At 53.1% G+C, this 26,655-nt stretch overlaps 1 protein-coding gene across 1 annotated transcript in view; it reads right to left on the bottom strand.

The window, feature by feature from the left end:
• Nucleotides 1-26,655, bottom strand: part of LOC147122418 (choline transporter-like protein 5) — a 248,011-nt gene that overhangs the window by 79,529 nt on the left and 141,827 nt on the right. Inside the window, exon 10 of the mRNA XM_085983554.1 lies at nt 21,329-21,441. Within this exon, the coding sequence (XP_085839680.1) occupies nt 21,329-21,441 (113 nt within the window). The remainder of the gene's footprint in view (nt 1-21,328; nt 21,442-26,655) is intronic.

The raw sequence follows: 26,655 nt of genomic DNA, 5'->3' as shown, positions 1-26,655 counted from the left end.
TACCCTTACCCAACAAAAATCTATCAATCTCAGTTTTGAAATTTTCAATTGACCCCCAGCCTCAAGAGCTTTTTTGGGGGGAGAGAGTTCCAGATTTCCACTACCCTTTGTGTGAAGAAGTGCTTCCTGACACCACCCATCAATTACTCAACACCTAAAAAGTTGTATGAAGGGGCAAAGGTGACTATTTTAATATGGACGCTGATCAGATGACAGCATGGTGCCTGCAGTATTGACCTCAAGATGTTTAGTTAATCTTAGCGCTCAACAAAACCAATTGTAATCAATTGACATCAGCCTAATCTGCACTGGCTTCTAACACAACCACTGACTGCGTCTAATGTAAGAACAGAAGAATTAGGAGCAGGAGTCGGCCATTCGGCCCCTCGAGCCTGCTCCGCCATTCAATAAGATCATGGCAGGCCTTCTAACTCAACTCCACTTTCCTGCACTATCCCCATATCCCTTGATTCCCTTAATATCCAAAGATCTATCGATCTCTGTCTTGAATATACTCAACGACTGAGCCTCCACAGCCCTCTGGGGTAGAGAATTCCAAAGATTCACCACCCTCTGAGTGAAGAAATTTCTTCTCATCTCAGTCCTAAATGGCCGACCCCTTATTCTGAGACTGTGACCCCTGGTTCTAGACTCCCCAGCCAGGGGGAAACATCCTCCCTGCATCTACCCTGTCAAGCCCTGTAAGAATTCTGTATGTTTCAATGAGATCACCTCTCATTCTTCTAAACTCTAGAGAATATAGGCCTAGTCTACTCAATCTCTCCTCATAGGACAATCCCCCCATCCCAGGAACCAGTCTGGTGAACCTTCGTTGCACTCCCTCTATGGCAAGTATATCCTTCAAGTATTAACCTGATAATTAGTTACTGAGTAATTGAACCAACAGAATAAAGTACCAGGGGTAGACTAGGGGCTAAATGACAAGGTCCTAATTATGGAACAATTACAAAGTTAATCTGCAAACTTCAATGGAATTCAACATTTAAGTTTTGGTCTATTGCTAAAATAAAAAGACATCAAGGATATTAACTGGTTAGATTTCGTTGCAATTTCTAGGCACCGTGCATTTCTATAGTGCCTTTAAAGTCATAAAACAGCCCAAGGCGCTTCACAGGAGCGATTATCAAATAAATATTGACGCCGAGCCACATCAAGAGATATTAGGACAGGTGACCAAAAGCTTGGTCAAAGAGGTCGGTTTTATGGAGCGTCTTAAAGGAGGAGAGAGAGGCGGAGAGGTTTAGGGAGGGAATTCCAGAGCTTGGGGCCCAGGCAGCTGAAGGCACGGCCGCCAATGGTGGAGCGATGGAAATCGGCCAGAATCGGAGGAGCACAGAGATCGCTGAGGGTTGTAGAGCTGGAGGAGGTTACAGGGATAGGGAGGGGGGCCGAGGTCTCTGAGGGATTTGAAAACAAGGGTGAGAATTTTTAAATCGAGGTGTTGGTGGACCGGGAGCCAATGTGGGTCAGCGAGCACAGGGGGCGATGGGTGAACGGGACTGGGTGTGACTTAGGACACGGGGCAGTGAGCACAGGGGGTGATGGGTGAACGGGACTGGGTGTGAGTTAGGACACGGGGCAGTGAGCACAGGGGGTGATGGGTGAGTGGGGACTGGGTGTGACTTAGGACACGGGGCAGTGAGCACAGGGGGTGATGGGTGAACGGGACTGGGTGTGAGTTAGGACACGGGGCAGTGAGCACAGGGGGTGATGGGTGAGTGGGGACTGGGTGTGACTTAGGACACGGGGCAGTGAGCACAGGGGGTGATGGGCGAACGGGACTGGGTGTGACTTAGGACACGGGGCAGCAGGAAATGCTTTTGAAAGGTGAAATTCTTTTGTGAGTCAGTGTGAAAATGCAAAAATTCAGCTTGTTAGTTGACTCATCGCACTCGTGCTAACTTCAAGACTGCTCTCAAAGTGACGCCAGCAAAGGACTGAAGCCAACTCTTTACCTGCCGAGCACTAGGGGGCGTAGAGACAGAAATTCATTCCCCTTATCATAGAATCATACAGCACAGAAGGAGGCCATTCGGCCCATCGTGACTGTGCCGGCTCTTTGAAAACAGTTTAGTCCCACACCCCAGCTTTTTCCCCATAATCCACACTTTCGTCTGGCCTTTTTCCTTCCCTCCCACATGACAGCTGTCCATCATTCTGCCCGCGCCATTCACACTTCATCTAGAGCCATCCTTTGTCCCTTTACCTGTCCCATCACCACCTCCTCTGGCCTTCAATGTCTCTCAATGTCTCTTTATCAATTTCAATTCAATTCAATTCAAATCGCTTTATTGGCATGATAAGGTACATCTTATGTTGCCAAAGCATCGAAAAACATTTATGGTTGAACACATAAACGCAGATCTATTCATACAGTGTATAAACAGATATATCCCTGAGTGTATAAATATACATTCGTATAATTTGTATATACTCTTTTCTTAGGTTTACTGGTTGTCCCTCTGTTTATGGCAAGCTGTAACATAGTGTGCCGCTAAGGTTACACAGTTTCTCTGTTCCCCTAGTAGGTATGGGAGTTTTTGGTCGTCATTCAAATTTCTGAATTCAGGGCATATTTGTGTGAATTTTTGGTAGAAATTCTCCCTGATGCCCTGATATTTTCCACAAGCTGTGAGGAAGTGCATTTCTCCTGCTTTCTATCCTATCACTGACCTTCCCTTTTGTTCCTTTGACCCTCCCCCTTTTTCCCAGCCCCTAACTTGCTTTAAAACCAGTCCCCTTTCCTGCTTTTTTCTCAGTTCTGACGAAGGGTCCCAGACCTGAAACATTGACTCTGTTTCTCTCTCCGCCAATGCTGCCCTGGCCTGCTGAGTTTTTCCAGCGTTTTCTGTTGTCTCATTAAATACATGTCCAATTGTCTATTGAAAGTTCCTGTGGAATCTGATTCCACCAACCTTTCAGGTCGCGCGTTCCAGATCTTAACAACCATCTGTGCGAAGAAATGTCTCCTCATTTCCCCTCTAGTTCTTGTGCCAATTATTTTAAATCTGTGACCTCTGGTTACGGACCCACTTGCCAAAAGAAAGTCATTCTCCCTACTTGCTCTATTGAAACCCCTCATGATATTGAACACCTCTATTAAATCCCCACCTTAACCATCACTGCTCTAAGGAGAACAACCCCAGCTTCTCCAGTCTCTCCACATAACTGAAGTCCCTCGCCCCAGTGCCAGTGCTGAGGGAGACGCTGCACTGTCGGATGTGCCGTCTTTCGGGTGAGACGTTAAACCGAGGCCCTTGCAGGTGGATGTAAAAGATCCCACAGCACTATTTCAAAGAGGAGCACGGAAGAGCTCCCCAGTGTCCTGGCCAATATTTATAACGGTAACTATTTGTAACACCAAAGTTCTGATTGGCGCCCTTGAAGGATAAGACACACCCCTGCAGTTTGTCTGGAATGTGTGATTAGATCCTGCCTGCCTGAGTTATCAAGATCTTTGCAATGTGCAATATGATTCATCTACTGCTAACACTACTGCTTTCAGAGAACAGGTATTGTTATGCAGGTGTAAGACCAACACAGAATATGTTCTCATTTTTAAAAATTCATTTATTTATTGCCCATCCCAAGTTGCCCTTGAGAGGGTGGGAGTGAGCTGTCTTCTTGAACTGCTGCGGTCCGTGTGTGGGGGGAGGGATTGCAGGGGGTGTGGAAGAACGTGATCCAGGCCGGACAGAATGTAATCTACCTTCCCATCTGGATCGCGTTCTTCCCCCCATCCCTACTGTTCTCACCGTGCTCTCCTGCCAACATGTTCCTGACCTGTCCCCGACTTCCTGACACCCCCACCCCAAGCTCCTGACCTCCCCACCAGTGTTCCTGACCTTCTCCCCCCTCTCCGAGCTCCTCCCTCTCCGATCCTCCCTCTCCCACCTCAACCCCCTCTCCCCCCACCCTTCGATATCCTCTCTCCCCCCCCACCCTGCCGATCCTCTCTCTCCCCTCTCCAATCTTCACCCCCCTCTAATCCTCTCTCTCCCCCCTCCGACCCTTCCCCCTCCGATCCCCTCTCTCCCTCCCCCGATCCTCTCCCCTCCTCCTCCGATCATCTCCCCCCCACTCCGATCCTCTCTCTCCCTCCGATCCTCTCCCCCCGATCCTCTCCCCCCCACTCCGATCCTCTCTCCCCTCCGATCCTCTCCCCCCACTCCGATCCTCTCCCCGCCGATCCTCTCCCCCCTCCGATCCTCTCCCCCCACTCCGATCCTCTCCCCCCCACTCCGATCCTCTCTCTCCCTCCGATCCTCTCCCCCCCACTCCGATCCTCTCTCTCCCTCCGATCCTCTCCCCCCCACAACGATCCTCTCTCTCCCTCCGAACCTCTCCCCCCCCACTCCGATCCTCTCTCTCCCTCCGATCCTCTCTCTCCCTCCGATCCTCTCCCCCCTCCGATCCTCTCCCCCCGTCGATCCTCTCTCTCCCTTCAATCCTCTCCCCCCCCCGGATCCTCTCCCCCCCCCGATCCTCTCCCCCCCCTGATCCTCTCCCCCTCCGATCCTCTCTCCCCACTCCGATCCTCTCCCCCCCCGATCCTCTCCCCCCCTCCGATCCTCTCCCCTCTCCGATCCTCTCCCCCCCCGATCCTCTCCCCCCCCCCGATCCTCTCTCTCCCTTCAATCCTCTCCCCCCCCGGATCCTCTCCCCCCCGCCGATCCTCTCTCTCCCTTCAATCCTCTCCCCCCCCGGATCCTCTCCCCCCCCGATCCTCTCTCCCCACTCCGATCCTCTCTCTCCCTCCAATCCTCTCCCCCCCACAACGATCCTCTCCCCCCTCCGATCCTCTCCCCCCTCCGATCCTCTCCCCCCCCCGATCCTCTCTCTCCCTTCAATCCTCTCCCCCCCCCGGATCCTCTCCCCCCCCCGATCCTCTCCCCCTCCGATCCTCTCTCCCCACTCCGATCCTCTCCCCTCCCCGATCCTCTCCCCCCCTCCGATCCTCTCCCCTTTCCGATCCTCTCCCCCCCGATCCTCTCCCCCCCACCCTGATCCTCTCTCCCCACACCGATCCTCTCCCCCACCGATCCTCTCCCCCCCTCTGATCCTCTCCCCCCCTCTGATCCTCTCCCCCCTCCGATCCTCTCCCCCCTCCGATCATCTCCCCCCCGATCCTCTCCCCCCCACTCCGATCCTCTCCCCCCGCCGCGATCCTCTCTCCCCCCGATCCTCTCTCCCCACTCCGATCCTCTCCCCCCGCCGCGATCCTCACCCCCCCGATCCTCTCTCCCCACTCCGATCCTCTCTCCCCACTCCGATCCTCCCCCCGCCGCGATCCTCTCCCCCCCGATCCTCTCCCCCCACTCCGATCCTCTCCCCCCGCCGCGATCCTCTCCCCCCCGATCCTCTCTCCCCACTCCGATCCTCTCTCCCCACTCCGATCCTCTCTCCCCACTCCGATCCTCTCCCCCCCTCCGATCCTCTCCCCCCCGATCCTCTCCCCCCTCCGATCCTCTCTCTCCCTCCGATCCTCTCTCGCCCTCCGATCCTCTCTCTCCCTCTGATCCTCTCCCCCCTCCGATCCTCTCCCCCCCTCCGATCCTCTCTCTCCCTCCGATCCTCTCTCCCACTCCGATCCTCTCCCCCCACTCCGATCCTCTCTCCCTCCGATCCTCTCTCTCCCTCCGATCCTCTCTCTCCCTCCGATCCTCTCTCCCCCTCCGATCCTCTCTCCCCCTCCGATCCTCTCTCTCCCTCCGATCCTCTCTCTCCCTCCGATCCTCTCTCCCCCTCTGATCCTCTCTCTCCCTCCGATCCTCTCTCTCCCTCCGATCCTCTCTCTCCCTCCGATCCTCTCCCCCCTCCGATCCTCTCTCCCCTCTCCGATCCTCTCTCCCCTCCGATCCTCTCTCCCCTCCGATCCTCTCCCCACTCCGATCCTCTCTCTCCCTCCGATCCTCTCTCCCCCTCCGATCCTCTCCCCCCTCCGATCCTCTCTCCCCTCTCCGATCCTCTCTCCCCTCCGATCCTCTCTCCCCTCTCCGATCCTCTCTCCCCTCCGATCCTCTCCCCACTCCGATCCTCTCTCTCCCTCCGATCCTCTCTCTCCCTCCGATCCTCTCTCCCCCCGATCCTCTCTCCCCCTCCGATCCTCTCTCCCTCACTCCGATCCTCTCCCCCCACTCCAATCCTCTCCCCCCTCCGCCTCCTCGATCTCCTCTCCTCTCTTCCCCCCCACTCCCCCGCCCATCCAATCCCCTGACCTTCTCCGCACAGAGTTGAGGAAGGCGTGGTGCGCAGGCCTCAGCCACAGCTCAGATGGGTACTGCGCCTGTGCGGTACCAACGGGTGCGGTCCCAACGGGCACAGTCCCAACGGGCGTGGTCCCAACGGGCACGGTCCCAATGGGCATGGTACCAATGGGCGCGGTCCCAACGGGCACGGTACCAACGGACGCGGTCCCAACGGGCGCCGTTCCAACGGGCGCGGTCCCAACGGGCACGGTACCAACGGGCATGGTACCAATGGACGAGGTCCCAACGGGCACAGTCCCAACGGGCGCGGTCCCAACGGGCAGGGTCCCAGCGGGCACGGTCCCAACGGGCAGGGTCCCAGCGGGCACGGTCCCAACGGGGGCACAGGCGCAGAGTCAAAAATGCTTTGCAAATAATCACTCCACATATTTATCCCTCAATCAACATCACTAAAACAGATTATCCGGTCATTATCACATTTGCTGTTTGTGGGAGCTTGCTGTGCGCAAATTGGCTGCCGCGTTTCCCACATTACAACAGTGACTACACTTGGAAAGTACTTCATTGGCCGTGAAGCGCTTTGGGACGTCCGTGTAAATGTGGCGATAGATATGCAAGTTCTTTCTTCATTCCGTGTGAAAAGAAACATTTTTTACAAGAACTGGGAGGTAGAATCCTCAAGGCCAAAGGACCAGTGACAGCATGTTCAGGGATATGAATAAGACTTTCCTTATCTGAAAGTGTGTAAGGCTCTTTGTTAAAAAGAATCTGAGGGGTCGGCGGGGGTGAAAGATCCAGCTGGACCGTCCATCAACCTGTGGTCATCAGGGTTACTAACATGGCTGTCTGGCCCTGCTGCCCCGTGTCCTGACTCGCACCAAGTTCCGTTCACCCATCACCCCCTGTGCTCACGGCCCCGTGTCCTGACTCGCACCCAGTCCCGTTCACCCATCACCCCCTGGGCTCACTGCCCCGTGACCTAACACACACCCAAACCCGTTCACCAATCACCCCTTGTGCTCACTGCCCCGTGTCCTAACTCACACCCAGTCCCGTTCACCCATCACCCCGTGCTCACTGCCCCGTGTCCTAACTCACACCCAGTCCTGTTCACCCCTCACCCCTGTGCTCACTGCCCCGTGTCCTAACTCACACCCAGTCACATTCACCCATCACACGCTGTGCTCACTGCCCCGTGTCCTAACTCGCACCCAGTCCCGTTCACCCATCACCCCCTGTGCTCACTGCCCCGTGTCCTAACTCACACCAAGTCCCGTTCACCCATCACCCCCTGTGCTCACTGACCCGTGTCCTAACGTGTCCTAACTCACACCAAGTCCCGTTCACCCATCACCCCCTGTGCTCACTGCCCTGTGTCCTAACTCACACCAAGTCCCGTTCACCCATCTCCCACTGTGCTCACTGCCCCGCGTCCTAACTCACACCCAGTCCCGTTCACCCATCACCCCCTGTGCTCCTTGCCCAGTGTCCTAACTCGCACCCAGTCCCGTTCAACCATCACCCCCTGTGCTCACTGCCCCGTGTCCTAACTCACACCAAGTCCCGTTCACCCATCACCCCCTGTGCTCACTGCCCCGCGTCCTAACTCACACCCAGTCCCGTTCACCCATCACCCCCTGTGCTCACTGCCCCGTGTCCTAACTCGCACCCAGTCCCGTTCACCCCTCACCCCTGTGCTCACTGCCCCGTGTCCTAACTCGCACCCAGTCCCGTTCACCCATCACCCCCTGTACTCACTGCCCCGTGTCCTAACTCACACCCAGTCCCATTCACCCATCACCCCCTGTGCTCACTGCCCCGTGTCCTAACTCACACCCAGTCCCGTTCACCCATCACCCGCTGTGCTCACTGCCCCGCGTCCTAACTCACACCCAGTCCCGTTCACCCATCACCCCCTGTGCTCACTGCCCCGTGTCCTAACTCACACCCAGTCCCGTTCACCCATCACCCCCTGTGCTCACTGCCCCGTGTCCTAACTCACACCCAGTCCCGTTCAACCATCACCCCCTGTGCTCACTGCCCCGTGTCCTAACTCGCACCCAGTCCCGTTCAACCATCACCCCCTGTGCTCACTGCCCCGTGTCCTAACTCACACCAAGTCCCGTTCACCTATCACCCCCTGTGCTCACTGACCCGTGTCCTAACTCACACCAAGTCTCATTCACCCATCACCCCCTGTGCTCACTGCCCCGTGTCCTAACTCACACCAGGTCCCATTCACCCATCACCCCGTGCTCACTACCCCGCGTCCTAACTCACACCCAGTTCCGTTCACCCATCACCCCCTGTGCTCCCTGCCCAGTATCCTAACTCACACCAAGTCCCGTTCACCCATCACCCCCTGTGCTCCCTGCCCAGTGTCCTAACTCACACCCAGTCCCGTTCACCCAACACACCCTGTGCTCACTTCCCCGTGTCCTAACTCACACCCAGTCCCGTTCAACCATCACCCCCTGTGCTCACTGCCCCGTGTCCTAACTCACACCAAGTCCCGTTCACCCATCACCCCGTGCTCACTGCCCCGCGTCATAACTCACACCCAGTCCCGTTCACCCATCACCCCCTGTGCTCACTGCCCCGTGTCCTAACTCACACCCAGTCCCGTTCACCCATCACCCCTGTGCTCACTGCCCCGTGTCCTAACTCGCACCCAGTCCCTTTCACCCCTCACCCCTGTGCTCACTGCCCCGTGTCCTAACTCGCACCAAGTCCCGTTCACCCATCACCCCCTCGTGTGCTCACTGCCCCGTGTCCTAACTCACACCCAGTCCCGTTCACCCATCACCCCCTGTGCTCACTGCATCGTGTCCTAACTGGCACCAAGTCCCGTTCACCCATCACCCCCTGTACTCACTGCCCCGTGTCCTAACTCACACCCAGTCTCGTTCACCCATCACCCCCTGTGCTCACTGCCCCGTGTCCTAACTCACACCCAGTCCCGTTCACCCATCACCCCCTGTGCTCACTGCCCCGTGTCCTAACTTGCACCCAGTCCCGTTCACCCATCACCCCCTGTGCTCACTGCACCGTGTCCCAACTCACACCCAGTCCCGTTCACCCATCACCCCTGTGCTCACTGCCCCGTGTCCTAACTCACACCCAGTCCCGTTCACCCATCACCCCCTGTGCTCACTGCCCCGTGTCCTAACTCACACCGAGTCCCATTCACCCATCACCCCCTGTGCTCACTGCCCCGTGTCCTAACTCGCACCCGGTCACGTTCACCCATCACCCCCTGTGCTCACTGCCCCGTGTCGTAACTCCCACCCTGTCCCATTCACCCATCACCCCCTGTGCTCACTGCCCCCTGTCCTAACTCACACCCAGTCCCGTTCACCCATCACCCCCTGTGCTCACTGCCCCCTGTCCTAACTCGCACCCAGTCCCGTTCAACCATCACCCCCTGTGCTCACTGCCCCGTGTCCTAACTCACACCAAGTCCCGTTCACCTATCACCCCCTGTGCTCACTGACCCGTGTCCTAACTCACACCAAGTCTCATTCACCCATCACCCCCTGTGCTCACTGCCCCGTGTCCTAACTCACACCAGGTCCCATTCACCCATCACCCCGTGCTCACTACCCCGCGTCCTAACTCACACCCAGTTCCGTTCACCCATCACCCCCTGTGCTCCCTGCCCAGTGTCCTAACTCACACCAAGTCCCGTTCACCCATCACCCCCTGTGCTCCCTGCCCAGTGTCCTAACTCACACCCAGTCCCGTTCACCCAACACACCCTGTGCTCACTTCCCCGTGTCCTAACTCACACCCAGTCCCGTTCAACCATCACCCCCTGTGCTCACTGCCCCGTGTCCTAACTCACACCAAGTCCCGTTCACCCATCACCCCCTGTGCTCACTGCCCCGCGTCATAACTCACACCCAGTCCCGTTCACCCATCACCCCCTGTGCTCACTGCCCCGTGTCCTAACTCACACCCAGTCCCGTTCACCCATCACCCCCTGTGCTCACTGCCCCATGTCCTAACTCACACCCAGTCCTGTTCACCCCTCACCCCTGTGCTCACTGCCCCGTGTCCTAACTCGCACCCAGACCTGTTCACCCATCACCCCCTGTGCTCACTGCCCGTGTCCTGACTCACACCCAGTCCCGTTCACCCAACACCCCCTGTGCTCACTGCCCCGTGTCCTAACTCACACCCAGTCCCGTTCACCCATCACCCCTGTGCTCACTGCCCCGTGTCCTAACTCGCACCCAGTCCCTTTCACCCCTCACCCCTGTGCTCACTGCCCCGTGTCCTAACTCGCACCAAGTCCCGTTCACCCATCACCCCCTGTGCTCACTGCCCCGTGTCCTAACTCACACCCAGTCCCGTTCACCCATCACCCCCTGTGCTCACTGCATCGTGTCCTAACTGGCACCAAGTCCCGTTCACCCATCACCCCCTGTACTCACTGCCCCGTGTCCTAACTCACACCCAGTCTCGTTCACCCATCACCCCCTGTGCTCACTGCCCCGTGTCCTAACTCACACCCAGTCCCGTTCACCCATCACCCCCTGTGCTCACTGCCCCGTGTCCTAACTTGCACCCAGTCCCGTTCACCCATCACCCCCTGTGCTCACTGCACCGTGTCCCAACTCACACCCAGTCCCGTTCACCCATCACCCCTGTGCTCACTGCCCCGTGTCCTAACTCACACCCAGTCCCGTTCACCCATCACCCCCTGTGCTCACTGCCCCGTGTCCTAACTCACACCGAGTCCCATTCACCCATCACCCCCTGTGCTCACTGCCCCGTGTCCTAACTCGCACCCGGTCACGTTCACCCATCACCCCCTGTGCTCACTGCCCCGTGTCGTAACTCCCACCCTGTCCCATTCACCCATCACCCCCTGTGCTCACTGCCCCCTGTCCTAACTCACACCCAGTCCCGTTCACCCATCACCCCCTGTGCTCACTGCCCCCTGTCCTAACTCACACCCAGTCCCGTTCACCCATCACCCCCTGTGCTCACTGCCCCGTGTCCTAACTCCCACCCTGTCCCATTCACCCATCACCCCCTGTGCTCACTGCCCCCTGTCCTAACTCACACCCAGTCCCGTTCACCCATCACCCCCTGTGCTCACTGCCCCGTGTCCAACTCACACCCAGTCCCGTTCACCCATCACCCTGTGCTCACTGCCCCGTGTCCTAACTCACACCCAGTCCCGTTCACCCATCACCCCCTGTGCTCGCTGCCCCGTGTCCTAACTCACACCCAGTCCCGTTCACCCATCACCCCCTGTGCTCACTGCCCCGTGTCCTAACTCACACCCAGTCCCGTTCACCCATCACCCACTGTGCTCACTGCCCCATGTCCTAACTCACACCCAGTCCCGTTCACCCATCGCCCCTGTGCTCCCTGCCCAGTGTCCTAACTCACACCCAGTCCCGTTCGCCCATCACCCCCTGTGCTCACTGCCCCGTGTCCTAACTCACACCCAGTCCCATTCACCCATCACCCCCTGTGCTCACTGCACCGTGTCCTAACTCACACCCAGTCCCGTTCACCCATCACCCCCTGTGCTCACTGCCCCGTGTCCTAACTCACACCAAGTCCCGTTCGCCCATCACCCCTGTGCTCACTGCCCCGTGTCCTAACTCACACCAAGTCCCGTTCGCCCATCACCCCCTGTGCTCACTGCCCTGTGTCCTAACTCACACCAAGTCCTGTTCGCCCATCACCCAGCTGCTCGCTGACCTACATTGGCTCTCGGTTAAGCAGCGCCTTGATTTTAAAATTCTCATCCTTGTTTTCAAATCCCTCCATGGTCTCACCCCCTCCCTATCTCTGTAATCTCCTACAATCTCTGTAATCTCCAGTCCCTACAATCCTCCGAGATCTCTGCGCTCCTCTAATTCTGGCCTCTTGTCCATCCCCGATTTCAATCGCTCCACCATTGGCGGCCGTGCCTTCAGCTGCCTGGGCCCTAAGCTCTGGAATTCCCTCCCTAAACCTCTCCGCCTCTCTCTCCTCCTTTAAGGCGCTCCTTAAAACCGACCTCTTTGACCGAGCTTTTGGTCACCTTTCCTAATATGTGGCTCGGTGTCAAATTTTGCTTGATAATCGCTCCTGTGAAGCGCCTTGGGACAGTTTACTACATTAAAGGCGCTATATAAATGCAAGTTGTTGCTGAGTTCATTGACACCTAAAAGAATGACCTTCATTGGCTCCCAGATACCCAATATTTAAAACTTAATATTTTTATTCTTGTGTTTAAATCTCCCCGTGGTCTCGCTTTGGGGCTTCCTGCAGTACTACAACCCCTCCCCACCCTCAAACACAGCAACATAGGGACAGGAGGAGGCCATTCAGCCCCTCCAGCCTGTTCCACCATTCAATGAGATCGTGGCTAATCTGTAACCTAACTCCAGATACCTGCCTTTGGCCCATATCCCTTAGTACCTTTGGTTAACGAAAACCTATCAATCTCAGATTTAAAATTAACAATTGATCTTGTGACAATTGCCGTTTGCGGAAGAGAGTTCCAAATTTCTACCACCCTTTGTGTGTAGAAGTGTTTCCTAATTTCACTCCTGAAAGAACTGGCTCTAACTTTTAGCCTCTGCCCCCTAGACCTAGGGGAGGAAATTCAGTCTCGTCCTGTTTGGGGGCGGCAATTTTTGAAAGTTGGGAAACTTAGCGCCAGGCACGAATGATTCCCAGCTTTTAAAAAATTGGGTTTAGCGCTCCAGGAAGGGAGTGGAGCACATCAAGCGCTTCACTTCCTCTCTGGAGCGCTGAAGGAGGCAGGCAGGGCGGTACTGGTGCAACGCTGCACAATGTCCCGTGCACCGCTACCGAGATCCGAGGCGCCTTCCCTCCCTTAAAGGGAAGGCCCATCGTTGCAGGCTCTGCATTGGGAGCAGTCAGCTGGTCACCGACAGCGACCGCGATCCGGCTCGATCAGCCCCACGCAACTCCAGCGGAGCGCCGGGCCGATCAACCGCGGGGCCCAGGAGAAGGGAAAAAAATCAACAAAAACATTTCAGAAATTCAGGTACTTACCTCGGCGACCTCCCCTTTAACCTTCGCCCCCTCCCCCCCCCCGAAGCGCCCGGTCTCCCGATCAACGCCTCCCGCAGCTGTCGGTGTCGTCGCCCGGCGCTGCTGCAGGGGGCGGAAGCCGAAGTTCGGGACGGGGGCGTTACCGGGGCGATGAGCACGGCGACGACGTCACGATCTCCGGGCGCAGGAGACCGCGGCGCAAAGTCTTACCGCCGCTGCGAACCTTTCGCCAAAGTACGCGGGAGTTGTTCATCTCGCCGCGCCCGGGCGGTAAGTCGTTAGTGCCCCTTTACCCACCCCGGGGGGCTAACGGGAGGCGAAAAACCACCAAATTTCTCCCCCCGAGAATCCCCAACCAGCGGAAATAGTTTCTCTCTATCTACCCTATCTGTTCCTCTTAATATCTTGAAAACTTTGATCAGATCACCCCTGAACCTTCTAAATTCCAGGGAATACAACCCTCGTTTCTGTAATCTCTCCTCATAATTTTACACTTCACAGAACAGAAATCACAGAAACCCCACAGTGCAGATAGAGGCCATTTCGGCCCATCGAGCCTGCACCGACACATATCCCACCCGATCCCCGTAACCCCTACACCAACACATATCCCACCCTATCCCCGCAACCCCACGTATTTAATCCCCCTAACACTAAGGGTCAATTTATCATAGCCAATCAACCTAACCCGCACATCTTTGGACTGTGGGAGGAAACCGGAGCACCCGGAGGAAACCCACGCAAACACGGGGAGAATGTGCAAACTCCACACAGACAGTCGCCCGAGGCCGGATTCGAACCCGGGTCCCTGGCGCTGTGAGGCAACAGTGCTAACCACTATGCCACCGTGCTGCCTTGGAGTAACCCTCCAAACTCTCCATGCTTCTGGATGATACATTAAACTGAGGCCCTGTCTTCCTGCTCAGGAGGATGTAAAAGATCCCACGGCACTATTTCGAGGAAGAGCAGGGGAGTTCTCCCCGGTGTCCCGGTCAATATTTATCCCTCAATCAACATTGCTAAAAACAGACGATGTGGTTATTATCAGATTGCTGTTTGTGGGAGCTTGCTGTGCGCAAAATTGGCTGCCGCGTTTCCTACATTATAACAGTGACTCCACTTCAACAGTGACTACTTTGGCTGTAAGGCACTCTGGGACAGCCTGAGATCATAAAAAGCACGGTCTAAATTTCTTTCTTTCTTGCTCTCTCTCTTTATCTTTCTCTCTCTTTTTCTTTCTCTCTTTTTCTTTCTTTTTCTTTCTCTCTCTCTTTCTCTCTCTCTCTTTCTCTCTCTTTCTCACTCTCTCTCTTTCTTTCTCTCTTTCTTTCTCTCTTTCTTTCTTTCTCTCTTTCTTTCTCTCTCTCTCTCTTTCTTACTCTCTCTCTCTTTCTTTCTCTCTCTCTCTCTCTCCCTCCCTCTTTCTCGGCTTGCTCGGGCTGGGTATTGTCCACAAGCCATAAAATGGCTAGCTTTGCCTCAGCTGCCACATTGCTTTCCTAGACTCTGGTACCTGAGCCTTTCTCCAAACACGTACTTGCTGAACTCTCGGAGATGAGCTCGCTGCCACCTGTTCACGCCTACAGCTACAATCTGCCAGCTCCACGTTCACAAGTACTCGGCTTTTAAACAACAGGAAATTGGAAGCAGGAAGCTTGGAAGCAACACGAATGTTCCTTCACATTTAGTCCTAATTGCACCTAGAGCAGATTTTTCTTTCGGTTAGACACCTCCCGTGGGCGGATTTTGTGAAATTGTGAAGTCGGTGACAGAACTGATGAAAGGTTTGCCCGAAATGTTCACGTAATCATCAAATCTCACAGATTAGAAGTAGGCCATTCGGCCCATCGTGCCTGTGCCGGCTCTTTGAACGAGCTCTCCAATTAGTCCCACTCCCTGCTCTTTCCCCATAGCTCTGCAAACTTTTTCCTATACTTGTATATATCGAATTCCCCATTGAAAGTTCATGACATGGAACATTATGAAAAGGTGAGAAAATGTTGATGTTTTTGATCTTTGCAGAATTTGGTGAGTCATCGAAGAGAGGTTGACTTCATTTCTCTCTTTAACACAGCTGAATAAAAGCAAGGGAGTTATTGCTAAACCTTTATAAATCACTCGTTGGGCCTCAGCTGGAGTCTTGCGTTCAATTCTGGGCACCATAAGAACATAACAAATAGGAGCAGGAATTGGCCACTTGGCCCCTCGAGCCTGCTCCGCCATTCAATAAGATCATGGCTGATCTTGGGCTCAAAGCCACTTCCCAGCCAGCTCCCCATAACCCTTCACTCCCTTATCTTGCAAAAATCTGTCTATCTCCACCTTAAATGTATTCAATGACCCAGCCTCCACGGCTCTCTGGGGCAGAGAATTCCACAGATTTACGACCCTCTGAGAGAAGAAATTCCTCCTCATCTTAGTTCTAAAAAGGCGATCCTTTATTCTGAAACTATGCCCCTGAGTTCTAGATTTCCCCACGAGGGGAAACATCCTCTCTGCATCTACCCTGTCGAGCCCCCTCAGTATCTTATATGTTTCAATAAGATCACCTCTCATTCTTCTAAATTCCAATGAGTATAGGCCCAGCCTACTCAACCTTTCCTCATCAGTCAAACCCCTCATCTCTGGAATTAACCTAGTGAATCGTCTCTGAACTGCCTCCAATGCGAGTATATCCTTCCTTAAATAAGGAGACCAAAACTGTACACAGTACTCAAGGTGTGGTCTCACCAATACCCTGTACAGTTGTAGCAGGACTTCCCTGCTTTTATACTCCAACCCCCTTGAAATAAAGGCCAACATTCCATTTGCCTTTTTGATTACTTGCTGCACCTGCATGCTAACTTTTTGTGTTTCATGCACAAGGACCCCCAGGTCCCTCTGAACTGTAGCATTTTGTAATCTCTCTCCATTTAAATAATAATTTGCTTTTTTATTTTTCCTGCCAAAGTGGATAACCTCGCACTTTCCCACATTATACTTCATCTGCCAAATGTTTGCCCACTCACTTAGCCTGTCTATATCCATTTGCAGATTCTTTGAGTTCTCTGCACAACATGCTTTCCCACCCATCTTTGTATCATCCGCAAACTTGGCTACATTACACTCGGTCCCTTCATCCAAGTCATTAATGTAGATTGTAAATAGTTGAGGCCCCAGCACCGATCCTTGTGGCACCCCACTAGTTACCGTTTGCCAACCGTAAAATGACCCATTTATCCTGACTCTCTGCTTTCTGTTAGTTAGCCAATTCTCTATCCATGCTATTGTGGCAAAGCCACCAAGAGGCTCTTGCAGTAATGTATATAATTGCCTTTAACAGGGGCTTGTTACCTTTAAGTGTTTGCTCTGTATAAACAGTGTGGGTTCGGTAAAATGGCGATCCAGCACGATGATGTCATCACGCAGGTCACGTGACGTTCCCAACGGCGGGAAACGTGATGACGTCATGACGTCAGAGGGGAGAGGCGTTCCCCCTCAGTCCTCGTAGAACCAGTTGGTGTACAGACCTGTATAGAGTTTCTCCTGCGTTTTTGTTTGTAACTTTTACTAGTGCATTAAACCACGTTTGGTTAACTGCTAGTTTCAGTCTCAGTACTTTAGTTAGGAGTTCAAGCACTCCTACACTATATATATTACCGCTTTAGGAAGGATGTACCCTTACCTTGGAGAGGGTATAAAAGAGATTTACCAGAATGGTACCGGGAATGAGAGACTGGCGAAGCTGGGGTTGTTCTCCTTAGAGCAGAGAAGGTTAGGGGGAGATTTAATAGAGGTGTTCCAAATCATGAAGGGTTTTGACAGAGTAAATAAGGAGAAAATGTTTCCAGCGCAGAAGGTTCATTAATTTGTGAAAGTGGAAATTCAAGATTTTGAACAGCTCTATCAAATCTCCCCTTAACCTTCTCAGCTGAGTATTTTCACATTTGATTTTTCCATAATGACTCTAAACCTGATGATATTATGATCACTGTTCCCCAAATGCTGTCCCACTGAAACATGCTCCACCTGCCCCACTTCATTCTCCAGAGCTGGAGCCAGCACTGCTTCCTTCCTCGTTGGGCAGGTCAAAGAAGGTCTCGTGTACACATTTCAGGAATTCCTCCCCCTCTTTGCCCTTTACACTGTTAAGATCCCAGTCTATATTAGGATAATTGAAGCCCCCCATTATCACTACTCTAAAGTTCTTGCATCTTTCTGCAAATTTGCTCCTCTATCTCCTTCTCACGGGACACTGAGAAGTGCAGAGGCACAGAGGGACCTTGGAGTGCATGTCCACAGATCCCTGAGGGTAGCAGGACAGGTAGATAAGGTGGTTAAGAAGGCATACGGGATACTTGCCTTTATTAACCGAGGCACAGAATATAAGAGCAGGGAGGTTATGCTTGAACTGTATACAACACTGGTTAGGCCACAGCTAGAATACTACGTGCAGTTCTGGTCACCACATTACAGGAAGGATGTGATCGCACTAGAGAGGGTGCAGAGGAGATTTACGAGGATGTTGCCTGGGCTGGAGAATTTTAGCTATGAGGAAAGACTGGATAGGCTGGGATTGTTTTCTTTGTAACAGAGGAGGCTGAGGGGAGACCTAATTGAGGTGTATAAAATTATGAGGGGCCTGGATAGAGTGGATAGGAAGGACCTATTCCCCTTAGCAGAGGGGTCAACAACCAGGGGACACAGATTTAAAGTAATTGGTGGAAGGTTTAGATTGGATTTGAGGAGAAATGTTGTCAGCCAGAGGGTGGTGGGGGTCTGGAACTCACTGCCTGAAAGGGTGGTAGAGGCAGAAACCCTCATCATATTTAAAAAGTACTTGGATATGCCCTTGAAGTGCCGTAACCTACAGGGCTACGGACCAAGAGCTGGAAAGTGGGATTAGGCTGGATCGCTGTCGGCCGGCACGGACACGATGGGCTGAATGGCCTCCTTCCGTGCTCTAAATTTCGGTGTTTCAATGATGATTCCACTATTTGGTGGCCTATAGCATACACCCAGTAGTGTAATAGCTCCTCTATTGTTCCTTAATTCTAAGCAAGTAGACTGTCTTTGAACTCTTAAGTACATCATCCTGTTCTAGTGCTGTACCAGTACCTTTGTTCAATATTGCCACTCCTCCTTCCTCTTTGGCTTTCCCTATCCCCAGATAGGGAAATGATGGGGATATGATCCTATGATTCTATGATAAAATTTGTGAATTATCTCTTCAGACTACAGGTAACGACAGGCTCACTTTTATCTGAGAAACACTTTGGGACGATATAATACAGAAATGTTATTCTGCGACTGTCGCACGAAGCACGTGTCAGAGCTTGGCACTCGATCAAAAATTGCCGTTGGGGTTGCGGCTCAAATATCAGTAACTGAGAGAGACCGACGGTTCCGTAGAACTGGGTAACATTCACTGGTAAAGGGTCACCTCTCAGCGATGGTCTCCATGAACATCCTCTCTTTTATGAGTAATTTGAGACTTGTGATGTGGTCAGTGTAGAAAGAAAGGACTTGCATTTCTATAGCGCCTTTCACAGCCTCAGGACGTCCCAAAGTGCATCGCAGCCAATGAAGTACTCTTTTGGAGTGTAGTCACTGTTGTAATGTTGGAAACACGGCAGCCAATCTGCGCGCAGCAAGCTCCCACAAACAGCAATGTGATAATGACCAGATAATCTGTTTTTAGCGATGTTGGTTAAGAAATAAATATTGGCCGGGACACCGGGGGAGAACTCCCCTGCTCTTCCTTGAATAGCGCCGTGGGATCTTTTACGTCCACCTGAGAGGGCAGACGAGGCCTCGGTTTACATCACCTCCGACGGTGCAGCACTCCCTCAGTACGGCACTGGGAGTGTCAGCCTGAGTGTCTCTGGAGTGGCACCTGAAACCACAACCTTCTAATCCTGAGTCAAGAGCACGGCCCACTGAGCCACGCTAACAGGCTCGGGAGGAACAAGTGATTTGGGCCTCTGGTTCCCGAATCTCTCCACCACTGGGGGTTTTCCTCGCCTCATGTCTGGGTCTATTGTAGACTCATTGATAGAGATTGATCGCTGTGATTGGTCAACAACTCCTATCATTGGATCATTGAAACTGCCAGGATGGTAGAAGGCGAAATAGATGTGTGGTCTAACCAAGGTTCGATACAGGTTTAGCATAACCTCCCTATTTTTCAATTCTATCCCTCTAGAAATAAACCCTAGTGCTTGGTTTCCATTTTTTATGGCCTTACTGACCTGTGGCACAACTTTTAGTGATTTGTGTATTTGTACTCCGAGATCCCTTTGTTCCTCTACCCCACCTAGACTCGCACCCTCCAAGTGATAAGTGACCTCCCTATTCTTCCTACCAAAATGTAATACAGGTTGAGCGTCCCAAATCCGGAGTTCCGGAAGCCGGAATGTTCCGGAATCCAGACCGATTGGTGGCAGGGGTCTGGAATCCGTAAAATGTTCCAGAATCCGGACACCCTGAGGGAGGCTTACCAAAAACCGGAACCTAAGCCCAGGCATTTCCAGACTCGGCACGTGTTTCTGATGTCCGAAGTCCGGAAATATTGCAACCTGGGCTCGGGCGTTTCCGGGCTTCGGACATCAGAAACACGTTCCGAAGTCCGGAAAAACCCGAAAACCGGCTCGGCCTCGATCCCGAGGTTGCTGGATTCGGGACGTTCTACCTGTACCTCACATTTGTGTCCAGTTATTGTTACCTCCTCTGGATATACCATCATGCCATTAGATACAGGGCACCGTGATTCAACTCCCAACAAAGTGAGACATTCGGGCTGTTTAAGGGAGCGACTGACCCAATGACCCCGAGAGGTCCTGCGGGAAGGAGGGAAGAGGACAGTAGCAGTATGTTTGCGTGTGTGTGTGCTAGGCCGATATAGCAGAGCCTGGTCTCCAATCGTCTTAGATCCCCTTGCCATTGGACCAAGACCTTGCTCTGTCAAGCCCGTGTGGTAGCTGGTGTGCAACGGCCACCCCACGTTAAAAGAATTCACACACAGGCATCTCCCACCCTTTTTAAAATGAAGTTCGGGACCTGGAACGTCAGGACCCTCATGGGCAACCCCAACAGCAACAGACAGGAATGGAAGCCAAGCGCAAACAGCGGAAGGAGCGCACGTCAACCCAAGCACCCCACCGACCCGCCCCTTCAACCACCGTCTGCCCCACCTGTGACAGAGATTGTAGGTCCCGCATTGGACTCATCAGTCACCTGAGAACTCATTTTTAGTGCGGAAGCAAGTCATCCTCGGTTCTGAGGGACTGCCTAAGAAGAAGAAGAAGAAGAGATGGACCTTGGTCTTTTATCATCCAGCAATTCCTATGCTCTTATGAACAACTTAAAAAAAAAATAATTCTTGGGATGTGGGCGTCGCTGGCAAGGCCAGCATTTATTGCCCATCCCCAATTGCCCTTGAGAAGGTGGTGGTGAGCCGCCTTCTTGAACCGCTGCAGTCCGTGTGGTGAAGGTGCTCCCACAGTGCTGTTAGGGAGGGAGTTCCAGGATTTTGACCCAGCGACGATGAAGGAACGGCCGATATATTTCCAAGTCAGGATGGTGTGTGACTTGGAGGGGAACTTGGAGGTGGTGGTGTTCCCTTGCGCCTGCTGCCCTTGTCCTTCTAGGTGGAACAGGTCGCGGGTTTGGGAGGTGCTGCCGAAGAAGCCTTGGCGAGTTGCTGCAGTGCATCTAGTAGATGGTACACACTGCAGCCACGGTGCGCCGGTGGTGGAGGGAGTGAATGTTTAAGGTGGTGGATGGGGTGCCAATCAAACGGGCTGCTTTGTCCTGGATGGTGTCGAGCTTCTTGAGTGTTGTAAGAGCTGCACTCATCCAGGCAAGTGGAGAGTATTCCATCACACTCCTGACTTGTGCCTTGTAGATAGTGGAAAGGCTTTGGGGAGTCAGGAGGTGAGACACTCGCCACAGAATACCCAGCCTCTGACGTGCTCTTGTAGCCACTTCATGCATGAATCCCAGAGATAGACAAATAGATCAGGCTGGTCTATGTCCAATTACACACACGCACAATAAAATCACAAACATAAAAGAGAGGTGACACTTACCGTAACCAATCACCGCGATCACTGCAAAGATGACAAACCAGAACAAGACGCCGGCTGTAAACCGGAGCAGGAGGATGAAGATCAAACTCACCACCATGGCAATGACCAGCCCACTAGAAATTGAGCAAAAGAGGTCAATCAGCGAAAACAAATCTATTTCCACTGAACAGAGGAGTTTTACACATATATATATATGATGACTTGCATTTGTATAGCGCCTTTCACAGTCACAGGATGTCCCAAACTGCTTTACAGCCAATTAGATACTTTTGAAGTGTAGTCACTGTTCTAATGTAGGAAACGCAGCAGCCAATTTGCGCACAGCAAGCTCCCACAAACAGCAATGTGATAAATATTTGCCGGGACACCGGGGAGAAAGAAAGAAAGAACCTGCATTTCTATAGCAACTTTAATGAACTCAGGACATCCCAAAGCGTTTAACAACCAATGAAGTACTTTTTGAAGTGTAGTCACTGTTGTTATGTAGCAAATTGCGCACAGCAAGCTCCCACAAACAGCAATCTGATATTGGCCAGTTAATCTGTTTTTCTTTATTGATGTTGGTTGAGAGGTAAAAATTGTCCCCAAGACACGAGGGAGAACTCCCCTACCATTCTTCGAAATAGTGCCATGGGATATTTTACATCCACCTGAGAGGGCAGACGGGGCCTCGGTTTAACATCTCATCTGAAAGACGGCACCTCCGACAGTGCAACACTCCCTCAGTACTGCCCCTCTGACAGTGCAGCGCTCCCTCAGTACTGTCCCTCTGACAGTGCAGCGCTCCCTCAGTACTGTCCCTCTGACAGTGCAGCGCTCCCTCAGTACTGCCCCTCCGACAGTGCAGCGCTCCCTCAGTACTGTCCATCCGACAGTGCGGCACTCCCTCAGTACTGCCCCTCCGACAGTGCGGCATTCCCTCAGTACTGACCCTCCGACAGTGCAGCGCTCCCTTAGTACTGCCCCTCCGACAGTGCAGCATATCCTCAGTACTGCCCCTCCAACAATGCGGCCCTCCCTCAGTACTGCCCCTCCGACAGTGCGGCACTCCCTCAGTACTGACCCTCCGATAGTGCAGCGCTCCCTCAGTACTGCCCCTCCAACAGTGCAGCGCTCCCTCAGTACTGCCCCTCCAACAGTGCGGCGCTTACCCAGTACTGATCTTCCAACAATGCAGTGCTCCCTCAGTACTGCACCTCCGACAGTGCGGCGCTCCCTCAGTACTGCCCCTCTGACAGTGCAGCACTCCCTCAGTACTGCACCTCCGACAGTGCAGCGCTCCCTCAGTACTGCCCCTCCAACAGTGCAGCGCTCCCTCAGTAGTGCCCCTCCAACAGCGCAGCACTCCCTCAGTACTGCCCCTCCGACAGTGCAGCACTCCATCAGTACTGCCCCTCTGACAGTGCAGCGCTTCCTCAGTACTGCCCGACAGTGCAGCGCTCCATCAGTACTGCCCCTCCAACAGTGCAGCGCTCCCTCAGTACTGCCCCTCCAACAGTGCAGCGCTCCCTCAGTACTGCACCTCCGACAGTGCGGCGCTCCCTCAGTACTGCCCCTCTGACAGTGCAGCACTCCCTCAGTACTGCACCTCCGACAGTGCAGCGCTCCCTCAGTACTGCACCTCCGACAGTGCGGCGCTCCCTCAGTACTGCCCCTCTGACAGTGCAGCACTCCCTCAGTACTGCCCCTCCAACAGCGCAGCACTCCCTCAGTACTGCCCCTCCGACAGTGCAGCACTCCCTCAGTACTGCCCCTCCGACAGTGCAGCACTCCATCAGTACTGCCCCTCCGACAGTGCAGCGCTCCCTCAGTACTGCCCCTCCGACAGTGCAGCGCTCCCTCAGTACTGCCCCTCTGACAGTGCAGCGCTTCCTCAGTACTTTCCGACAGTGCAGCGCTTCCTCAGTACTGCCCCTCCAACAGTGCAGCGCTCCCTCAGTAGTGCCCCTCCAACAGCGCAGCACTCCCTCAGTACTGCCCCTCCGACAGTGCAGCGCTCCCTCAGTAGTGCCCCTCCAACAGCGCAGCACTCCATCAGTACTGCCCCTCTGACAGTGCAGCGCTTCCTCAGTACTTTCCGACAGTGCAGCGCTTCCTCAGTACTGCCCCTCCAACAGTGCAGCGCTCCCTCAGTACTGCCCCTCCAACAGTGCAGCGCTCCCTCAGTAGTGCCCCTCCAACAGCGCAGCACTCCCTCAGTACTGCCCCTCCGACAGTGCAGCACTCCCTCAGTACTGCCCCTCCGACAGTGCAGCACTCCATCAGTACTGCCCCTCTGACAGTGCAGCGCTTCCTCAGTACTGCCCCTCCGACAGTGCAGCGCTCCCTCAGTACTTTCCGACAGTGCAGCGCTCCATCAGTACTGCCCCTCCAACAGTGCAGCGCTCCCTCAGTACTGCCCCTCCGACAGTGCGGCACTCCCTCAGTACTGCCGCTCCGACAATGCGGCGCTCCCTCAGTACTGCACTGGAGTAGAATGGTACCGGGCATGAGGGACTTCAGTTATGTAGAGAGACTGGAGAGGCTGGGATTGTTCTTAGCGCAGAGGAGGTTAATGCGAGTTTTAATAGAGGTGTTCAAAATTATGGGATGTTTTGATAGAGTAAATAGGGAGAAACTGTTTCCAGTGGCAGGAGGGTCGGTAACCAGAGGACACAGAGTGAAGGGAATTGGCAAAAGAACCAGAGGGGAGATGAGGAGAATGTTTTTACAGCGAGTTGTTGTGATCTGGAATGCGCTGCCTGAAAGGGCGGTGGAAGCAGATTCAATAGGAACTTTCAAAAGGGAATTGGAAAAATACTTGGAGGGAAAGATTTGCAGGACTGTGGGGGAAGAGCAGGGAGTGGGACTAATTGGAGAGCTCTTTCAAAGAGCCGGCACAGGCATGATGGGCCGAATGGCTGCCTGCTGTGCTGTAAAATTCTATGATCACCAAAAGAACAAAGGGAGAGTTTAGGAAAGTAAAACTATTATCTGTAGATAATTTTTATGACGTGGGATATCCTGCCAGGAATGGTGATGGAAGAAGAATTTATTGTCGGTATTAAAGAGGAAGAGGAGAAATCCTCGAGAAATACAACTCTGGAAGTGTCTGGGGACGGGCTGGCTGAAATTCAGCGATCCTCCGCTGAGAGAGAAGACTCCCCTTTGGTTTAAAGAAAGATTCGGATTTCTATAGCGCCTTCCACGACCTCAGGACGTCCCAAAGTGATTTACAGACAATGAACTAGTTTTGAAGTGTAATCCCTCTTTCTGTAACTTCCTCCCGCTCTACAACCCCCCCCCCCCCCCGAGATCTCTGCGCTCCCCAATTCTGGCCTCTTGCAAATTCCCGATTTCCTTTGCTCCACCATTGGCGGCCGTGCCTTCAGCTGCCTGGGCCCTAAGCTCTGGAATTCCCTCCCTAAACCTCTCCGCCTCTCTCTCCTCCTTTAAGATGCTCCTTAAAACCGACCTCTTTGACCAAGCTTTTGGTCACCTGTCCTAATATCTCCTTCTGTGGCTTGGAGTCAAATTTTGTCTGATTCACGCTCCTGTGAAGCACCTTGGGACGTTTTACTACATTAAAGGTGCTATATAAATGCAAGTTGTTGTTACACCAGAGACGTGCTCTGCACTCAGCTGGAATGACGGACCCCAACAGTTTTACTAGTCCCAATATAATCACCATTCGGCCCATCGAGTCTGTGCGGGCTCTTTCGAAGAGCAATCCAGTTAGTCCCACTCCCCCGCTCTTTCCCCAGATCCCTGCAATTTGTTCTCCTTCAAGTATTTATCCAATTCCCTTTTGAAGCTACTATTGAATCTGCCTCCACCGCCCGATCAGGCAGCGCATTCCAGATCCTGACCACTCGCTGCGTAAAGAGTTTTTCCTCATGTCGCCTCTGGTTCTTTTGCCAATCACCTTAAATCTGTGTCCTCTCGTTATCGACCCTTCACCCATTGGGAACAGTTTCTCTTTATTTACTCTATCTAAATCCTTTATGATTTTGAACACCTCGATCAAATCGCCTCTTCGCCTTCTCCGCTCTAAGGAGAACAACCCCAGCTTCTCCAGTCTAGCCATGGAACTGTATTCCTGCATCCTTGGACCCATTCTTTTCTGCACCCTCTCTAAAGCCTTCACATCCTTCCTAAAGTGCGATGCCCAGAATTGGACACAATACTGCAGCTGGGGCCGAACTAGCGTTTTATAAAGGTTCATCATAACTTGCTGGCTTTTGTACTCTCTGCTTCTATTGATAAAGCCCAGGATATCATATGTTTTGTTAACTGCTTTGTTAACCTGTCCTGCCACCTTCAAAGATTTGTGCACAAACACCCCCAGGTCTCTCTGTTCTTGCACCCCCTTTAGAATTGTACCCTTTAGTATGTACGGTCTCTCCTCATTCTTTCTACCAAAATGCATCACCTCGCACTTCTCTGCATTGACTTTCATCTACCATGTCCGCCCATTCCACCAGCCTGTCTATGTCCTCTTGAAGTCTATCACTATCCTCCTCACTGTTCACTATGCTTCCAAGTTTTGTGTCATCTGCAAATTTTTGAAATTGTGCCCTGTACACCCACGTCCAAGTCATTAATATATATCAAGAACAGCAGTGGTCCTAGTACGGAACCCTGGGGAACACCTTTCTCCAGTCTGAAAAACAGCCATTCCCCACAACTCGCTGTCCCTTAGCCAGTTTTCTATCCATGCTGCCATTGCCCCTTTTATCCCATGGGTTTCAATTTTGCTAGCAAGCCGATTATGTGGTATTTTATCAAACACCTTTTGAAAGTCCATATACACAACATCCACCGCACTACCCTCATCCACCCTCTCTGTCCCCTCATCAAAAAAAACTTGCGCTGTTAATTGTATGTTTTTTTTTATTCGTTCACGGGAGGTGGGCATCACTGGCCTTTATTGCCCATCACTACTTGCCCTTGAGCCACTTTCTTGGGCCGCTGTAGTCAGTGTGGTGATGTAGTGGTTTGGTAGAACTGAGTGTCTCGCTCGGCCATTTCAGAGGGCAGTTAAGAGTCAACCACATTGCTGTGGGTCTGGAGTCACCTACAGGCCAGATTTCCTTCCCTGAAGGACATTAGTGAACCAGATGGGTTTTTACGACAACCATGGTCACCATTATTGATACTAGCCTTTTTATTCCAGATTTATTTAATTAACTGAATTTAAATTTGAATTCATGTCGCCGGATCATTAGTCCAGGCCTCTGGATTACTGGACCAGTAACACAACCACTCGGCATCGAGCTACCCATCCGTGCAATAAAACTGAAAGCCAAGACTCCAGTGTTAAATTCCAGCATGGACTGAGTGATCTG

The sequence above is a fragment of the Somniosus microcephalus genome, chromosome 3 (genome assembly GCF_052327205.1).
Source record: "Somniosus microcephalus isolate GS21.2 chromosome 3, FLI_Smic_1.0, whole genome shotgun sequence".
NCBI lineage: Eukaryota > Metazoa > Chordata > Chondrichthyes > Squaliformes > Somniosidae > Somniosus > Somniosus microcephalus.
Note: the sequence above shows the minus strand (reverse complement) of the source record. Positions and strands in the feature narration are given on the sequence as shown.